This window comes from Engystomops pustulosus, chromosome 4 (assembly GCF_040894005.1).
Source record: "Engystomops pustulosus chromosome 4, aEngPut4.maternal, whole genome shotgun sequence".
In the NCBI taxonomy this organism is placed as follows: Eukaryota; Metazoa; Chordata; class Amphibia; order Anura; family Leptodactylidae; genus Engystomops; species Engystomops pustulosus.
Genome location: NC_092414.1, coordinates 179,255,846 through 179,273,573, shown reverse-complemented (window position 1 = coordinate 179,273,573; position 17,728 = coordinate 179,255,846). Strand labels below are relative to the sequence as shown.

General features: G+C 41.8%; 1 protein-coding gene across 2 annotated transcripts in view; it reads right to left on the bottom strand.

Moving 5' to 3' along the window:
- Window positions 1-1,977: 1,977 nt before the first annotated feature.
- The window catches only part of FRMD5 (FERM domain containing 5), a 38,672-nt gene continuing 22,921 nt past the window's right edge, over window positions 1,978-17,728 (bottom strand). Inside the window, exons 3-14 of one of the 2 annotated variants that reach the window (XM_072148779.1) lie at window positions 16,850-16,892; window positions 16,365-16,443; window positions 13,666-13,763; window positions 13,197-13,320; window positions 12,155-12,242; window positions 11,957-12,045; window positions 9,967-10,030; window positions 8,575-8,666; window positions 8,416-8,490; window positions 7,239-7,307; window positions 6,317-6,423; window positions 1,978-4,913 (exon numbers count right to left, since the gene is read on the bottom strand). In XM_072148779.1, coding sequence (XP_072004880.1) covers window positions 4,366-4,913; window positions 6,317-6,423; window positions 7,239-7,307; window positions 8,416-8,490; window positions 8,575-8,666; window positions 9,967-10,030; window positions 11,957-12,045; window positions 12,155-12,242; window positions 13,197-13,320; window positions 13,666-13,763; window positions 16,365-16,443; window positions 16,850-16,892 — 1,476 coding nt within the window. In that variant the 3' untranslated portion in view covers window positions 1,978-4,365. Of the gene's footprint in view, window positions 4,914-6,316; window positions 6,424-7,238; window positions 7,308-8,415; window positions 8,491-8,574; window positions 8,667-9,966; window positions 10,031-11,956; window positions 12,046-12,154; window positions 12,243-13,196; window positions 13,321-13,665; window positions 13,764-16,364; window positions 16,444-16,849; window positions 16,893-17,728 lie in introns of those variants that run through there. The other variant, XM_072148780.1, reaches the window with a different exon arrangement.

Below are 17,728 nucleotides of genomic sequence, written 5' to 3'. Positions count from 1 at the left end.
GTATGTTATTATCATGTAGAAACTACTATAAGAGCTAATATTAGGGCTTTTTTTTTATATCTGACTGGAGATTTCCTTTAATTTGCACAACCCCCTCCGTTACTTATTGATAAATCAGTTTCACACTATCCCCAGGGGTGGGGGCTCTCATCTTACCTGGTGCATTTACTTTAGTTTCTGGGCTGCCTGGATAATATTATTTGCCATGAAAGTTGCTCTGTGACTATAACTCACTACAATTCTACGTTTCGATTTTATTATTTTTACACATAGCACGCCAACGAAACAGAATCTAAAAAGCAATTAAAAAAAGTAAAGGTAATCTTGATAACAAAATAATACTATTTTCTTAAAATATAACCTTAAAACAGTCTCTGCGATACAAAAGTAAGGTACGATAATATGTCTGGAGGCAAAGAGGTCCCCAACTTCTGCGGGGAATGGGTACAAGGTCCATTGATAATGATGATGATGATGATACAGGCTATTGGCTACGAAGCACAACATAACAACTAGGGGAGAAAACAACACGACAGTCATTCCATCATGGACAGACCCCAGGTTTGGGCACAAGATGGGTTCATAATATGTATCTACACAGAATGATTCTTCCAGCCTGGCCACATACATGAAGTAATCTAGTCCTTGGTTCCCTATAACTTCAGCATGTGATGCAGCACTTAGGGACACTATTCTTAGGACTAGGGACAGACAATGCATATACCCCACTCCATCGCTCCCCAAGTGCATATACATCCTCACTACATGAATTGATATAACGATCATTGTATATAAACCAGCAAAATCCTTGTCACCCAGCAGTTTTATGTGCAATCCTAGACCAGAGGTGGATCCTAAACATAGAAGATAGTTTCTCTCTATAGGACTAGGTTATGGCTTCCAGAATTCTTCCGTGTGAAACTAACCAAAGGCACATGTGACACTTTCCCATATCTATCATTACCACTATGTTCAGTTCTCACCCCCTAGTATCACAACATAGGATCACTGAGCCCTTATGTCCTCCCAATACACAGATGTCAGTAAAAAGAGCTCTAGCCGCAGGTAAGGGTGATGCCACACATGGAGTTTTGAACGCGTTTTTGGCCTGTTTTTAAGCAGTTCATCAAAAACCACATGCATTTTTTGAAAAGGCATCCATTTTTGACAGGTTTGACTAATTATCCCAATTCAAACTGGTCAAAAACGCATGCGTTTTCTGACAGACTGCCTAAAAACAGGCCAAAAACGTGTTCAAAACATCAAGTGTGGCATCACCCTAAGGGCGTTTAAGGGATTTCCTTGACCGAACCTTGAATCAGTGAATTGGACGGATATGCCCAAGTGGGCAGTAAGGGTGATGCCACACATGGCGTTTTAACCCGTTTTGAATCAGTTTTTGGCCCGTTTTTAAGGAAAAAGCATGCGTTTTGCTTAAAAACAGGCCAAAAATCGATTCAAAACGGGTTCAAAAAGCCATTTGTGGCATCACCCTTATACTCTAACACTAAAACTGCTCTATTTCCACATATACACTACGTGTAGTTCAGGGTTTTAAAGGTTTTGATCCAGGAAATCCCACAAGCGCACAGAGCAAGTTTCATGGACTGAACTCACTTGTGGGCAACAAAGATTTATCCCCTCTTTACACACAGACATCAGGCTATAAAGCTCTCAAAGGGTTTGGGAACTTTGAGCAAATATATGATATGGTTTATGTAATAAAAACTTATACAATATTCTCATAACACTGGGAGATTTATCAGAAATGTCTGAGGTAAAACTGTTCTAGTTGCCCATGTAAACCAGAGCACAGCTCTCATTTCCCCACAGCTGTTTGTGAAATAAAAGCTGAGCTCTGATTGTTTTCCATGGGCAACTAGAACAGTTTTACCTCAGACATTTCTGATAAATCTCCCAGTGTAATGAGAAATTGTATATCAGAAATGTCTGAGGTAAAACTGTTTTAGTGGCCCAGGGAAACCAATCAGAGCTCAGCTTTTATTTCATAAACAGCTGTGGGGAAATGAAAGTTGAGCTGTGATTGGTTGCCATGGGAAACTAGAACAGTTCTGCTCCCAGACGTAGATCTCTGCTTGCTTTCAGTATATGGAAATTTTCATGTACTTCCAGGGGATAGAAATCAGTCCCTGGTCATGTGATGTCACACAGGAGCGAAGCTTGTTATAACATACAGCTAATATTACTGTAACAAGCTGTGCACCTTTGTGACATCACAGGGACTGATTTCTATCCACTGGAAGTAAATGCAGATTTCCATAGACTGAAAGCAAGCAGAGATCTAGAAAAGCATGAGGAATTGATACAGAAAATATATTGGGAAATTGTATAATTTTTCATTACACACACTATCAATTTGTTGTTGAAAGTAAGAAAACCCCTATAAGTCCTTATGCTTAGACATTAGGAAAGAGTTGTCACCTCCTCCTAACAGACAGATAAGAGGACATAAAGATGTCACCTCAAGGCTCTTTCACGATGCTGTCGTATACAGATAGCAGGACAGAGAGCTCTGACTTCTTCCTAATACACAGACATCGGGATAGAACTGTCACTCCATCCTAATATACAGATTTGAGGACACAGAGCTCTCACTTCCTAGTTCACAGATCTCATAACAAGCTGCTCTCACTCCTCCTGATTCCATTAAACATCATATAAAGTGGAGCTGTCACTTTCTTGTATCTTTCTCTTTCCGGACTTTCATTGTAAAGTGTCTCTCATAAAACTTCCATATACCTCTCTACTAGAGGGTCATTATATATAGGGTGATCCATTTTCTAGGTGTTCTACCTCAGAAGAGCCAAACCACAGTTTCTGCTATAGTTTTTTTCCCCTTTTCTTTCTGCTATCCACTATTCTGACGCTGTAAAACTATCCCACTGTAGCTCATCCGCAGCCATTACAGAACATGTGCAGACGGCCTAAGGGTGACGCCACACGTTAGCGTTTTGATTCACTTTTGTAACGGATTCAAAGCGCATGCGGTGTCCCGCATTTACATTGTATACAAGTGGATATGCAATCGGCAGCAATGTGTGAACGCGACCACAAGTTTTGCAGATGCAATTTTTTAAGCCAAAAGCAAGTGTGAATGATACCGAGTTGGAATATATCATTTCACTACTATCTTGGTTTGGAAATTGAAAACTGCATCCCAAAAATTGAACGTGTGAACGCGCTATTAAGTTAGAAGCCTGATTTTATAATGTACATTGTAGATACTTGATGTGATTTAGAATGAATTTTAGGGGTGATTGTACAGTAATTGTAACTTATTTTATGTAAGAATTGGGTGCAGTACCTACATGTAGCCTCTGGATGTCAATATTGAAGCAAATATTACAGGTCTGATAGTTGGTATGTGATGCGGATGCGGCTACAGTTTCATGCTTTTCCATGGACCCTCGATTTAGATAACATTGACAAAGCTCTACAGCAATTGAACGCGCAAGACGCAAATGTGCTGCGACCCATTAACTAGTAACCAGGCACCAGATCAATCCACTGTCCACCATAACTGTTGTACCTATGCACTATAGAAGCCAGAGAGAATTAACAGACCTCTGACTGACTTGTGGTTGCTCCCCGCACAGAAGGCTTCAGTTTAGGATTTTGGCCGCCATGATAGAAGCTTACAGAAGTATTAAACTGGCTGCAATGTAAGTGATTACATGGTCTCCCATCCCCCAGCAATGTCACCACTGTGACAGATGTAATAATAATGGATAAAACCGCATGAGACAGGCAAAAACTGAGAAAAAATCTATCACAGTGGCGCATGAGGTTACAGCGAATTGACACATCTCACTAGACACTTTGCTCATGCCAACTCTTGGCCAAATATTGGCGCTCTTAACAAATTCACTTATGTTCTCCCCTTATTCTGTTAGAGGCATAAAAAAGGTCTAAAATGCATAATAAATTTGGCAGAATTTTTGAGCTTTCCACTCCTCTGATCTTGGTGGAATATGTATGTAGCCAGGAGTTGGCAGCTGGCAAGCTTACAGCGTATCAGGCGTCCATCGCTGGCCTGTGTGCAGAGGCAGGAGGCTCATGTCCTGGAGCTGAGGAAATCTAATCCTGCTGCACCCATATATAGGACACAGGCGTGTGATATTACAGAGCTTAAAGTGGCTACAGACCCCCCTCCCATGTAATGTCTTGGGGTACCCTCCACCTCTCTCATCCGCATCCACCCATTCACACCGGACAACCCTAAGCAAAGGTTTATTCAGACAACCTTTGTGCCATGAAGGGTTTGTGAGACAAGACAGGGGTGAGAAGGGGAGGACACTGGAAGACATCACTCCTCACAGTCAATGAGGGCCACAGCACAGAACATCAAGAGTCAATGAGGCGAATGAGAGGGTGTAGTTTGCATGATACCCACCGGCGCAGGGGACAGAAGTATTGGTAATGAAACTGCTGGAATTCAGGGGTCAACCTGATGTCCCTCAAGAATGCTAACTCCAGGTCAGACTCTGCCAATATAACCAGCAATAATAGTAAAGCCAAGAGAAGACACAGAGTGACGGCAAGCAGCCGCAGAACGCTCTGCAGAAACGTATTTGCTTGTTGGGGTTCAGGTTCCTTGGGACTTGCTCGCTCTGGCCCAGGTAGAGCTGGTGGAGGTATCTCCAGGTCGGGAATGCTGGAGGCTGAAGGGTCACTCTCTTCATCCTGGGTTGTGTAGGTCGTCCCATTTACCTGCTGGCCAAAGGATAACTCCAGGTTGGACTCACACACAGGAGTAGGAAGGATGCTGGAACAAGGAGTGTATGCCTCATCACTGATCACCGTCTCCCTGGAGGTGCAAGGAGATAACGCATCGAGGTGGTCAGTAGAACGCACCGGAGTGGAGTGGGCGCTGTCACGGAGAGACTCCAGACCTGCGGATAAGAGAGTACAGAAAATAACACACATATAGACCACGTGCACATGGAATCTCTGGGTCCGGATACAACCATAATCTATATATTGATATTTACCTTTTATGCCAATTTCTCTCACAATTGCAGCTGAGAAACCTGGTGCAGGGGTTTCTCTTGCGTCGCCTGATATTCCTATTTCTCTTGCAGTTGGCGGTGGTGGAGTAGACACAGGGATCACACCAGTAAGAGCTGGGAATAGGGGCAGTGCACCCAATGCTCTACCCAAAAGCCGAGGCCCCAAACTAAGCACCCGAATCTTCACATCACGGTAGCAATGATTGATCATGCGGAGGTGGACATTGACTTTGGTTTTGATCCGAATAAGACACTTGACCATGGTGAATGGAGGATAGTCCTGATATGTGTACTTTCTTCCTTGCACTTGCCTGCTCCCTCTTTATGGACACTTTCTATAAGCCTTCTACTTCCCGTCTATTTCGGCTTGTGACTCTCCCCATTTCACGTCTGTATCTCTCCACCTCCTCTCTTTCTAAGCTCTGACATACAAGGTGAAGCTTCTGGCTCCAGGACGCTATTTTGGGAACCAGTATATTTACTAGTGAGCAGAATCAGGAGAATCCTCGGCCCAGCTGTCACTTACCACTCCCCCTCCTTACAGACGCTGTCCCACTTCCCAGACGTATGTCCTCATTCACACACTTCATGTCCAGATGAAGAGGATTTCTAAGCAGGTTAACCCTTCAGTAGCCATGTAGTCATTCTGCATATTATACATGCGGTATGTGAACCTTGGTAAACTACTGTTCCTATTATACTAGTGTATACATATCCCTTATACATAGCACACAGTACAGAATACACTTTTCTATAGCTACCAAAAGTCAATGGAAAGGTTGATTTCTGCACCGGCATCTGCAGTGACAGGTCACTTATTTGCTGCAGATTGTTTCCACAATGTGTATGAGATTGTCATCAATCCCATACAATCCAATGCTTCAGAATTACACTCCGGACTTGCCATGCGGCAAGTACAGATGCCTTAGTGTTCACACTTCTTGAAATGTGTATTAGGCCTCATGCACATGAGCGGATGCTCGCCTGGGCTACAGCATACAGCCGGGTGCTGTTCCTCAACTCTCCCTTCTCCATTGAAGCCCGAGTGGCCGGTGCTGTAATTTGGCGAAATATTCAACATGTCCTATATTTTTCTGCACTCGTTCACGGTGCAGTGAGACAGAGTGTGTGCACCACACCGCGACCGGGCACCATAAATCCGCCACAAATTGTGCAGCTGGATCACAGTCCACCTAACGTTTGTGTGAATGACGCCTTTATGCTATATATATATATGAATAAATAAATCTTATGGGCACAATACAAACATGTGACGCAATGCCTACCCTCCATGATGGATATGTGAACAGCTCGCCGCCGTGTACGGGGAACGCTGCTTAACCTCAGTCCATGGCTTATGGAGGGACAACTACGACTTGGCACCATCCCCGCCCTGCAACCACAAACATGACAAAATGTATCAATAGGCATCAATTTCAAGACTAAATTTTGTGCATAATTACTGATGGGATCTATGAAGTGACCTAATAAAGTATTCAATGTAAATATGAACACTGTCTTATCAGTTATAGAAAATGTGATTGGATGTCAAGTGCAATATATATGAAAGGGTCACTGCTTGAATCATTTTATGAGCCATTTTTTCCCCAAGCCTATAAGAATTGTACATCTTTAAGTTAAACTGGGTTTTCAGAGCTATGTGTTTGTGTGTTTTTGAGTGAATGGATGCAGCTGTGCTAAGTGTGTTCATGTGAATGACTGATAAGTGTGTACATGATCAAATTGTCATGCTTTGTGCAGCACTGCGTAATCTGTGTGCGCTATATAAATAAAGAATTATCATTATTATTATTACATGTGAATTAATGTAAAAAACGATGTGTGTAAGTAAATTGATGTAACAGAGCTGTGTGTCAGAGAATGGCTGAAGCGGAGCTGTGTGAGTGACGGATGTAGCAGGACTGTGTGAGACAATGGCAGTAACAGAGTTGTGTGAGTGAATGGGTGTAGCAGTGTTGTGTTTAAATGGATGTAGCAGGGGCTGTGTGATTGTGCGTGTGTGTGAATAAATGGATATATAGCAGAGCCACATATGGATGTAGCAAAGATGTGTCTGGGTGAATGGATATACTAGTGCTATGTGTGTTAGTGAGTGAATGTAGCAATGCTATGCGTGTGTGTGGCCACCAGGAAATATTTAATTGGTGTCAAATATATTGGCATTGAGGTTTGGTAAATAGTTGTTACCTGTGAATTTCAGGAGGCTCTCTCTTGATTTTGGCACTTGATTCCATTACTTCTTTAGCAACGCGACCACTAATGAAACAGATAACATTTAGCAACAGAAGAGCTAAACAATGGTTAATTTTGCCATAGAACTCAAAGGGATAGAACTCAAGTTGTCCACTTTCAGAGAATAATTGATATTGTTTGTGTAAGGAAAATTTATACAATTTTCCAATATACTTTTTTTTTAACAATTGCTCAGAGTTTTCTAGATCTCTGCTTGCTGTCATGCTATAAAAAGTTTGTATGTTTACTTTCAGTGAATAGAAATCTGTTCATGGTCATGTGATGTCACACAGGTGCACGAGTCGTTTTTATCACAGAGAGTAATCAGAGCAGTGTGATACTAACAGCTTTTGAACCTGTGTGACATCACATGACCATGGACAGATTTCTATCCACTGGAAGCAAACAAGTTTTCTATAGAAGGACAGCAAGCAGAGATCTAGAAAACCGTGAGGAATTGGTACAGAAAATATGGGAAAATTGTGTAACCTTTTCCTTGCACAAACCATATCAATTATTTGCTGAAAGTGGCCATGAAGTGGCAGCCTAAATCCTCCCATAAACCAACATTTCTGTCAGATAGCCTCCATAGATCCACAGTCATAATGCAGAAGATTTATCAGATGGTTCAGAGCAAAACTGTTCTAGTCAATAATAGTGACTAATCCGAGTTAAGCTTTCATTAAACTGCTGTGGGAAAATGAAATCTGAGCTCTGATTGGTTGCCATTAACAAGTAGAACCCTCCCCCGATATGTCTATGGGGAAAAATACATGGACCACATTGAGTGTAGAGCCAATATTTCCTCCAGTGATATTGGCATCAGTAGTGCATATTACTAACATATAAGGGATAAAGCTGGCCATACACCTTAGCCATGTGCATACTCGGCTCAGATAGGCGTGCATACTCGGCTCAGATAGGCGTGCATACTTGGCTCAGATAGGCGTGCATGTGTGCAGAATGGAGGTTTGCTGCCAGAAATGGTGGTGGCTTATCTGCTCAATAAGAAAAATAACTAAATGCTACAATTTATCTCATCTTTGCCCTCCCACCCAAAAAAGGGAAGAGATTGGGAAGAACTTGGTTCCATGCATGACATGTGCAGGGCCAGATCCACATTTCTAAATACCTGTATCTAAAGCGGCTCCCTTTAAAGAACAAGTTACTGCTGGAAACTGTGCGGACCTGGTTTGAGTTCTCAAGTCTGCAGAAAGAAGACGAGAGGTTAGGAGGAGGATCTATGTTGTAGGTGAGGATTAGGTTCTGGAGCAAGGAACCAAGTACTGACTTGTAGAAAGACTGGTTCTCCACTCCACACTTCCACAGGTGTTTGCAGGCCTCTGGAGTGGGGGCCACGAACGTCAGCACCAAGCGCTTTTCCTATACGGAAGACATGTGAATGTATAGATTATGCTAAAATTCTTGGATCCAAAGAGATCAAATGTAGTGCTGTCAAATCATGTCACTCCTGGTAAGGGAAGGGCCTACTATTTGACAGCCTGGCTATCTGATGTATGGTTGCCCATTTACGTTATATATATCCTGACTGACTGGTATATATAGGGCTTGTATGACTGATGAATACACACACATGGATAACACATATATAGGATCAGTACACCAAAATCATAATGTGGTAGCACTCATCTTTATGGCTCCATCATATAATATACAGGTGACTCAAACACTAAGAACGTATCGATAAGGAGTAAAATTAACTTTATGAAAATTAAAACGATGAATCCCTATAACTGCGTCACTGTTAGATCTGCAACATGATACAAATTTTCGACTGAGTGAGTTTTTTTTAACTGAAAAAATACATAAAAATAGTGGATTCTTTGCTTAACCATTGTATTAGGATAGAATATGTCCTAATATTGATGTATATAGAAGAAAAAGATAAAGGATCTATGAACTAGTGTATATAGAGGCGCAAGTTAAAGATGCTGGACCCCAATGAAAAATCCATACCAGGCCCCCCTCTAAAAATAATGTATTTTCTATAGGCAACTCCAGTGCCCTGTGCTTAAAGAAAAATCTACCATCAAAACCCATCATTATAAACCGGGGACACTTACTCATAGACCCAGGCACAGTGACTTTGGTAATCTTCTTATACTTGTTTTCCATGGCCTCCTTCTTTCTAAAATCAACTTTTACAATTATGCTAATAAACCAGAGCCCATCAATGCTGCAGCTTCACAGGTTGTTACACTGGAGCACTTCCTTCCTTCCACTGTGTGCTGAAACTTTCTCCGCTGCAGCACGGAGGAGCTCTGCTAACACCCCCCAGGAGCCCTTAACGTTCTAAAGCATAATTTTATAAGTGGATTTTAGAAAGATGGAGTTAATGGATAACAAATATAAGATGATTAGCACAGTCACAGTGCCTGGCTCTGAATAAGTGTCATTCTAGATTTTGATGGTAGATTTCCTTTAGGTTACACGTCTGTGTGTATACCTGTCACTTACTGTATGAATACACATCAGTCATTCAGTAAAGCTACATATAGATCAAGCTCATAGCCCCTAATCTATGTAAATAAGGTGTAATACACATTCCAGTCAGTTAGTGTATATATATATTTTTGTAGATTTTCACATCATCTAGTCACCCAGTATATATACCAGTCCATACGTATATACCAGTCTGTCAGGGTATATATTGACATTTTACCTCCTTCTCTCTCACATATAAATGAAAAGTTTTTCCTTCAAATTTCATTTTTGTGGCATCACTCCTGAAACAAAACAAACAAAAAGAAATAAAAATCACAAAGACTTTCACAAGGAAAAAACAGAACGACGGGACATACGACAAGAACAAGTGTGACCAGGTAGAAGCTGAGGGAGGCGGCATGAGGGGTTACGTGACGGTGGAGGATGGCTGGTGTGAGACCACAGGGATTGGAATGGTAGGGGGTAGGAAGTAGCCCTAAAATCTTTCCTCTTTATCACCACTGTCTGGGCCCGCTACGCTTAACAAAAAAGTCCAAACCCTTGTACTTACCTCAGTCTGGATCTATGGTGCCTGTGCAATTATTTTGTGAATCCGACGTAGTACATTTCACCTTCACTGCGCGTGTGCCATAGGTCCTGTGCATGCACAATGAAGCCGGGGTGTACTACTCCAGTTTCAGTCTCGAGGGACGTATAAGTGTATGGATTTTTTAAACAGAATATATATGTTAACCATTCATGCTATCCTTTCACTGCCCATATAGTGAACACGGTATTTACTAAGAGGCTCCGGCATTTTAGTAAATCCAAAAGGGAGGTCCACCCCTCACACCAGAAAGAAATTGAAGTCAGCTGAAATGCTGATATAATGATCCTTGTTCAGCAAAAATCTTGTGGACAAGGTTTTGGGTGATGGCACACGTGGCGTTTTTGGCCTGTTTTTAAGCAGTGCGGCAAAAAACGCATGTGTTTTTGACCAATTTCAATTGAGATAATTGGTCAAACCTGTGAAAAACTGATGTGTTTTCAAAAGACGCATGCATGTTTTAACGCATGCGTTTTTTGACGGACTGCTTAAAAACGGGCCAATCGCGTTCAAAACGCCACATGTACCATCACCCATAGGGTGATGCCACACATGGCGTTTTTGGTCCGTTTTTAAGCATGCGTCTTCAGTCCGTTTAAAAACGCATCTTAAACATATCATAATAGATAAACAGGTTCAAAGCAGCCAAATGCATGAAAAACGGTAAATAAAACGGATGCATAAAAACAAACCAAAAACGCCATGTGGGACATCACCCTTAGTAAATTACGTTAATTAAGGAAAGGGGGGGGGGACAAGCGAAATAAACCAGAAATACAAGCCTTCTTGTTAGGAATTTCTGACTTGGATGAAGATGTATGACTGACTAAATTATAGCCTGGATCACATTTAATGTAACATTAATAATAATAACAACAACAACAACAACAATATATGTACCTAGATGTGTTTTACCATCATACAGGGAAATATAAGAATGTTATGAGAAGAGACACAGTTCATTGGGGTTGACTTTAGGAAGGAGCAGAGGACACAGACACAGAGGTTGACAACACGTCGTATAACAGGTTACAAGACAAGACTCAAAGTGTGTGCCTTCTGGACAAAGTCACCCGTCCCTGCCCTGGGCCATCACACACGGACACATCACTACGGTCACTGCAAGATGTGACTATCCTCACTAGAATATGTAACATGTCAGAGAATGAATCAAGTTCTCCTTTATATCCCCGAATGGTGTCTGCAGCTGGAGCGGAGAGGACACTGTATTCCCCAAGTCAAGTCAGAATAGGAAATTCTGCAATTTTTACAGATATCAGGGTAAAGGACACAATATCGGATATGTAATCATCCCATAATAATATAGCGGACTTAGCTGATTTTGTAAGGCAACCAAATAGACTGGTGAATACATAGGTTGTCATAAAGGTCGTGTCACTTTAATTTCCAATGTCAAACGTCATGTTTCAACCTTGTTTTCCAGCAATGATGAAGCCTCATACAGAACAGGGACATGATTTTTGGTGAATAATGTATCACGCTGTTTCTCTATCCAATATGCATAGGATTATATAACTGCGCTATGTGGAGAACTCACCCTCCAGAGTCAGACAGAGAGTAGGAAAGCATACGGGTGGAGATAGCGCTCCTCTACACTCACCATTTTATAAAGTGAACCCTCTTATTTCCCTGCAACACGATAAAGCCGAAAGGAGTAAAGGCCAAAAATGCAGAGTTCCCAGAGACATCCTGAAAGATAGGGAGACAGAGAATATAGAGGACAGGGGAAGAAAAGATGGAGGCCAAAGAGACAGGAAGGCAGAGGTTGCACAGCAACTACAAATGGGGTATGAGGTACCTTACACGGATGAGGGTCCACTCCATAAGTCTCCAGAGTCTGAGCTTTCCTCAGAAAACACAGCTCTGCTTGAGCGGGTAACAGGCCACTGCAAGGGAAACCAGAACCAAGGCTGAAATTATAACTTTATCATTAATTTACACAAATACACTGGTATTTGGGGGGTTAAAAGAACTATTCCCTAGCAAAGGGTTTCTGGCTTCCAATGTAAATTATGGAAGGGCCACCACCTACCACCTGCAAATTATCCTCAGAGGTCACAGACACCAGATCCCTTTGCATACATCTTTCTAAACCTTTTTAAAGGAAACCTGTCATCAGAAATTAACCTTATAAACCACTATCAGTATGTGGCCAAGCGGCTGAACACATTCCAGATAACGTTTCTTTCATGGCCTGGTGTGGTGGCTTCAAACAGAAAATTAACTTTGAAATGAAATGTAAAATGATTTTATGAAGTCAAGGAGGCGGAGACTTTAACACTGATGTCAAGCTCTCCCCGCCTCAGAACGTTCCTTTCAATGTAATTGGTGGTCCTGCGTCCTGGGACATTTTGACCAGATCTCCTGAAGTCCAGCACATAATGTTGGAGGCATTTATAGGCAGGGAGAGCTTGACTGCAGTGTTAAACTCTCTGCCTTCCTGACTTTATACAACCAGTTTACATCTCACTTCAAAGTTGATATTCTGGATGATGCCACCACCATGGTCCATGATAGAAACATGATCTAGAAACTATTTAGCTGCTTGACAATATACTGGTAATAGTTTATTAGGCCAATTTCTTATGACAGGCCCCCTTTAAGGACCCATTAACACAGACATGTTCTCACCCTGAATCTCAGGTGTAGCATACGGCTGGGTGGAGCAGGGAGGGTGAGCAGGTGCCTCTTATCTCCATTGAAAGCCTAGCATCCCCGTGACCCGGTTGCCATAGACTTCTATTGTGGCTGTGATCTGGCCGGAGTTTCTGTGGCCAGATGACGGCCACTATTACAGCTGTTTAAAGGAAATTTGTTGCAGCTAATAGCATTTTCCTTACCTGAGTTCACTGCGGTGAATCTCAGCAATCCGTCGTTCCAGCTTTTCTGAATGTTTTGGGAGGAATTGGAACTTGGAACTATAACCCTCCGGATGTTTCCCAGGGTCATAATCCCCAATTTCAGCTGTTAGAGAGACCGAGCATTAATGAAAGTAAAACTACTTTCTGTAGACAATGATCTGAGACAATCCAAGGATGTAGGGTGCCAGGGAGCTTAAGAAAAGGACAGCAAGGCTCTGTTCACACTGGTACTAGGTGTTTTAGAAGGTTTGGAAGGCTACACAACTATATCCAGTCTGAGGGGGGAAATGCATCCCTCAAACAGATAATAAATGATCATGACAGATCCCTCCTGGCTCCTGGAAATAATGGCCCCAGTGTGAACAGAGCTGTACAGACACAGACGCAACAAGTATAAACATAAACACCATAAATTACATAGCGGAGACAACCTGTCAACAGAACATACCCTGTAATATGTACGCTGCCAGCAACGCGGCATCAGAGGTCTTACAAAGTAATCGCCCATGGTATAAATCCCTCTTCACTTGTAAGAAAACCAAGTACCTGTAAGAATCAATCACTTAGATCATTAGTCTGTCCACGTGGATACAGCCGGACAAGGAAACAAATCATCACCTATTGTGAAAGGTGGATCCTATATAATCTATATATAGGTATAACATTTTAGTGTAATTCTGTGTGTGTGTGCTGAGAAGTGATCTCTACAGAACTGGAAGTATCATCCTAATGTAGGGGTCAGTGGCCAGTGTGAAAATTGCTAGACCTAACTTTCTCAGGAATATGTTTTTGGTAGCCCACATCAATGCAAAAGGGTTGTGATTTGCAGACAATCAGAGATTTCCCCTCTGCCCTGCTGGACTACTGTTGGAATGTCAACACTTGTAAGGGGCATGATACCAACAATAACATTGCTATACATTTGTCAGCGACATAGTTCCCTAATCGAACCATGTAACTGGTTCCAAAGTGGAGATTCATTTTTAATTCATAACTTCAACGCGACTGCACAATGTTCTGGCGCTTGCTAGAAGTCGGTGGCTAAGGTAACATTTGTAGAACAATTCGTCGCGGCTCTACGCTTTACACGCAGTGAACACCTTTTAGAGATAACATCACTTTCACATATTTGGCAGACTGCTCAAAACATCCCAGCGGGAAACAAGACACCGGCGTAATGAGGAAAGGATTTGTTGTTTAGTGAGATACAAGATGGGAAGATTAAGACACAAGTGAAATGATGCGTGGCTGAGGATCAAGTCTAAGGAAGTCGCAGATACAGAGAAGGATTCTGTACCACAAACTATTAGTAGAGGGTTACAAGGCAGCAGAGGACAAAGATGAAATAGTCCTGGGATAACTCAGAGACCCAGAATAGTTTACAGCTACAGGACTGCAGATGTAGTGACTAAGGGAGACCATAAAAGGTAACTAAACTTTCCACAAAACTGCATAAATGAAAAGTGCAGATGATAATAGTAACTTTGTTATTACAGTTCCTGTGTCCGTCTTTATCCTCCCTGTTTAAGCAGTTTGTGTAGATCAGCTTTCTGTCCTGTATCCACTGACAGCTGAGTGATAAAGGATCCTAAAAAAGTGTCCAATGACTTAACTCTTTACAGTCACTGGATAATCTAATCTCCTTACAGTACTGAAACATCAAGGGATACATGCTCTAGGTATGGAAAGAGTTAATCATTACAGCACGGTGGCTCAGTGGTTAGAACTATAGCCTTGATGCTGGGGTCCTGAGTTCAAGTCCCATCCAAGTCAACATCTGCAAAGAGTGTGTATGTATATATATAATATACATATATTGCACACTAGTGGGGAAAGAAGCAGAAAAAATGCAAAGAGAAGCTGCTTTACTTAATAAAGTATATTACAAAGTTTACCATTATCACCTGCTCTATTCATTTCTAAAAAAAAAATAAATTACTTCAAAGGATACTCTTTAAATAACATTTAGTTGCAGGGAACATGTCACGTAATTTTTCGATTAATATTGTCCTAGCATCTTACTCATCTGTCTTTCACTGAACAGTACAGTGATGTGACAAGCTATTACGGTAAAACCTTACATCAGTATAAGCAAATACACTGACTGTATATCACAACACTACCTCAGGGATGGGACACCACACATTCTAGTTATATATGATGCAAGGAGTCCCTGCATCCCTTTTCTGTTGTGCAGAGGGGATAAAGGGACCCTTTTCATTATATATAACTATAATGCTTGCATCCAGTCCTTGTAGCGTTCAGTCCATAAAATGCAGCCACCACACAGTGTTTCGCACATCATGCCTGAGACAAGTCTTAGAGAAGGTGTGACAACCCTATTATGTAATGCTTCATTCTTAGAATCATGGGGGATATCAGAGGGTGGCTGGGCCTATAATGAAGTGAAAGTGTAGAATAGTCAATAGTAGCGGGACAACACTGTGGTCAGTTCATGAATCATGGCTTGTGGACAGCCCGGGTTTCAAAGATCGTACACAGTGTAAAGGACGGGACGGTAACTACATTTATGATTATAATTTGGTGCTGCTGTATTGAGTGGAAGCAGGGACTCCTTGTATCATACATCACTATGATGCCTGGAGTCCCATCGTCTACACTGTGGTTGTTCGTTCTGTAAGCCTGAGCAGCAACCGGTCTGCGATTCACCTACTGACCATGGTCGTGACGCACTAGCTTTAGTGTCCGGTTAAACTAAAAAGGTCATTTATAGTACAGCTCTCCTTTCCAGTAACTATTAGGACAGCGGGCTATAAGGAGCCCACAGGTGGCCATAAATCACTGCTGACAGAAGCAGGAATGTTGTACTTGGGCTGCTGCCAGCTTCAGTCAGGAACACAGAGTTCCTCCTGATAAAGGTATATTAGGAACCCACTAAAAATGCACTTTCCTAATAGACAGAGCTAATGTAATTATTCTAATTCTAATGTACCCATATTCACTAGTGCAGCAGAGGAGAGGGATTCAGACATTGTTACTACTGCTGCTAATATTCATGTACTGGTATACAGAAAGAAAAGCTTCGGACAGCAGAAAAGCACCTGTGTCCGTCTTCCGGTGGAGGTCACAGAATGGAAATTGTGCCTTAACATGTGACCCGATGATATAAATAAGCCCGTCACTCACCTGGTAATTTCTTCTTTTAGCGCCGCTGGATCTGGAGGATAAAACTTCACCCGAAAGCAGAGGATGAAGGGAGGGCGAGCTGGAGATGACATGTAATGAGCATAAGGCGGCTGGTAATACAATCTGACTGCCTCGTCCAACAAATATATTTACCATCTGCTGCAATTACATACAAATACATGTTCAAGCTACAACATCAACACATGCAGGAGCGCCGCCATCTGCGTACATGTCAATGAGCGACCGTAAACCGGCTCTTTGATGTGAGCAAATTCCCCTCAAAAAAGCATATCAAAGGAATCCCTAAGGAGTTTTTTTTTTTTACATTTTTATACCAAATATTGAGGTGTATATAAAATATATCCATCCCCAGATTGCCCCTGTACTTTACAGAATGTAGAGATGGATAATACTTTCATACAGGACAGCATATCTACCAAAAAGATCATATGTTTTGACATCCAACGCTGCATATTCTACTTTACCTCTCATCTGTTTGGCAATCCCTTTGGAAAACTCCAGCCAATGCTAAAAAAAAAAAAAAAAGAAAGAAAGTATACAGTCACATACACACCACAGCTTTAATGTACCAATAAACATCAGGGTTCACCCACTTTAAATGTTGTTATGGTTGGTTTTGGCTCTTGGTACCTGAAAAAGTGCTACTGGTGACCCACTGCAATCCGTGAGTGATGGCGGTGATGACTCGTATAAGGAAGTCATCACTGGAAGATGCAAAAATCCATTTAAGACCCAACTGTGGGCGATAATATAGATTCAAGTTGCGATTCAATTTGAGGAGATGTCTGGCCTTCCCCGTAACAATAGCGATGCAACCCGTAGCATTTCTGCATTCAGAGGATGGGGCAAATTGTAATTTTGTTATTAGCAAACTGCTGTATTGTAATGGTTGATGTTCCTAGATGAACACTTACACCATAGTAACACCTACAGGCCATGACAATTTTTTTTTTGCTTATCAGCCAATGACTTATGCCAAATGACCGAGTTGTGGCCCATTTTTCATATTTAAATGTGCAGATATTTAGTTACACTACAGGCCTGCCATACAAGTATTCAGTGATATTAGGACTATATACAAAGGACTATATTCTGTCCATCACCTTTTTTACCTGCACTGATAATATGCTGCATTTATTGTGGCTGTGAGGCCAGGAATCTACATCGGACCACACTGAGACTAAACACTGACACATCAAAGTCACAGAATGCACAGAATCGCAATCGTAGCATTCACTGCTCTTACAAGATTCTCCAAAATTCGGGCTACATACACATAAACGGATATAAACGCCTGCATATGCCTGATGCTCATTATTACAATAAATCCATAGGTGTAATAA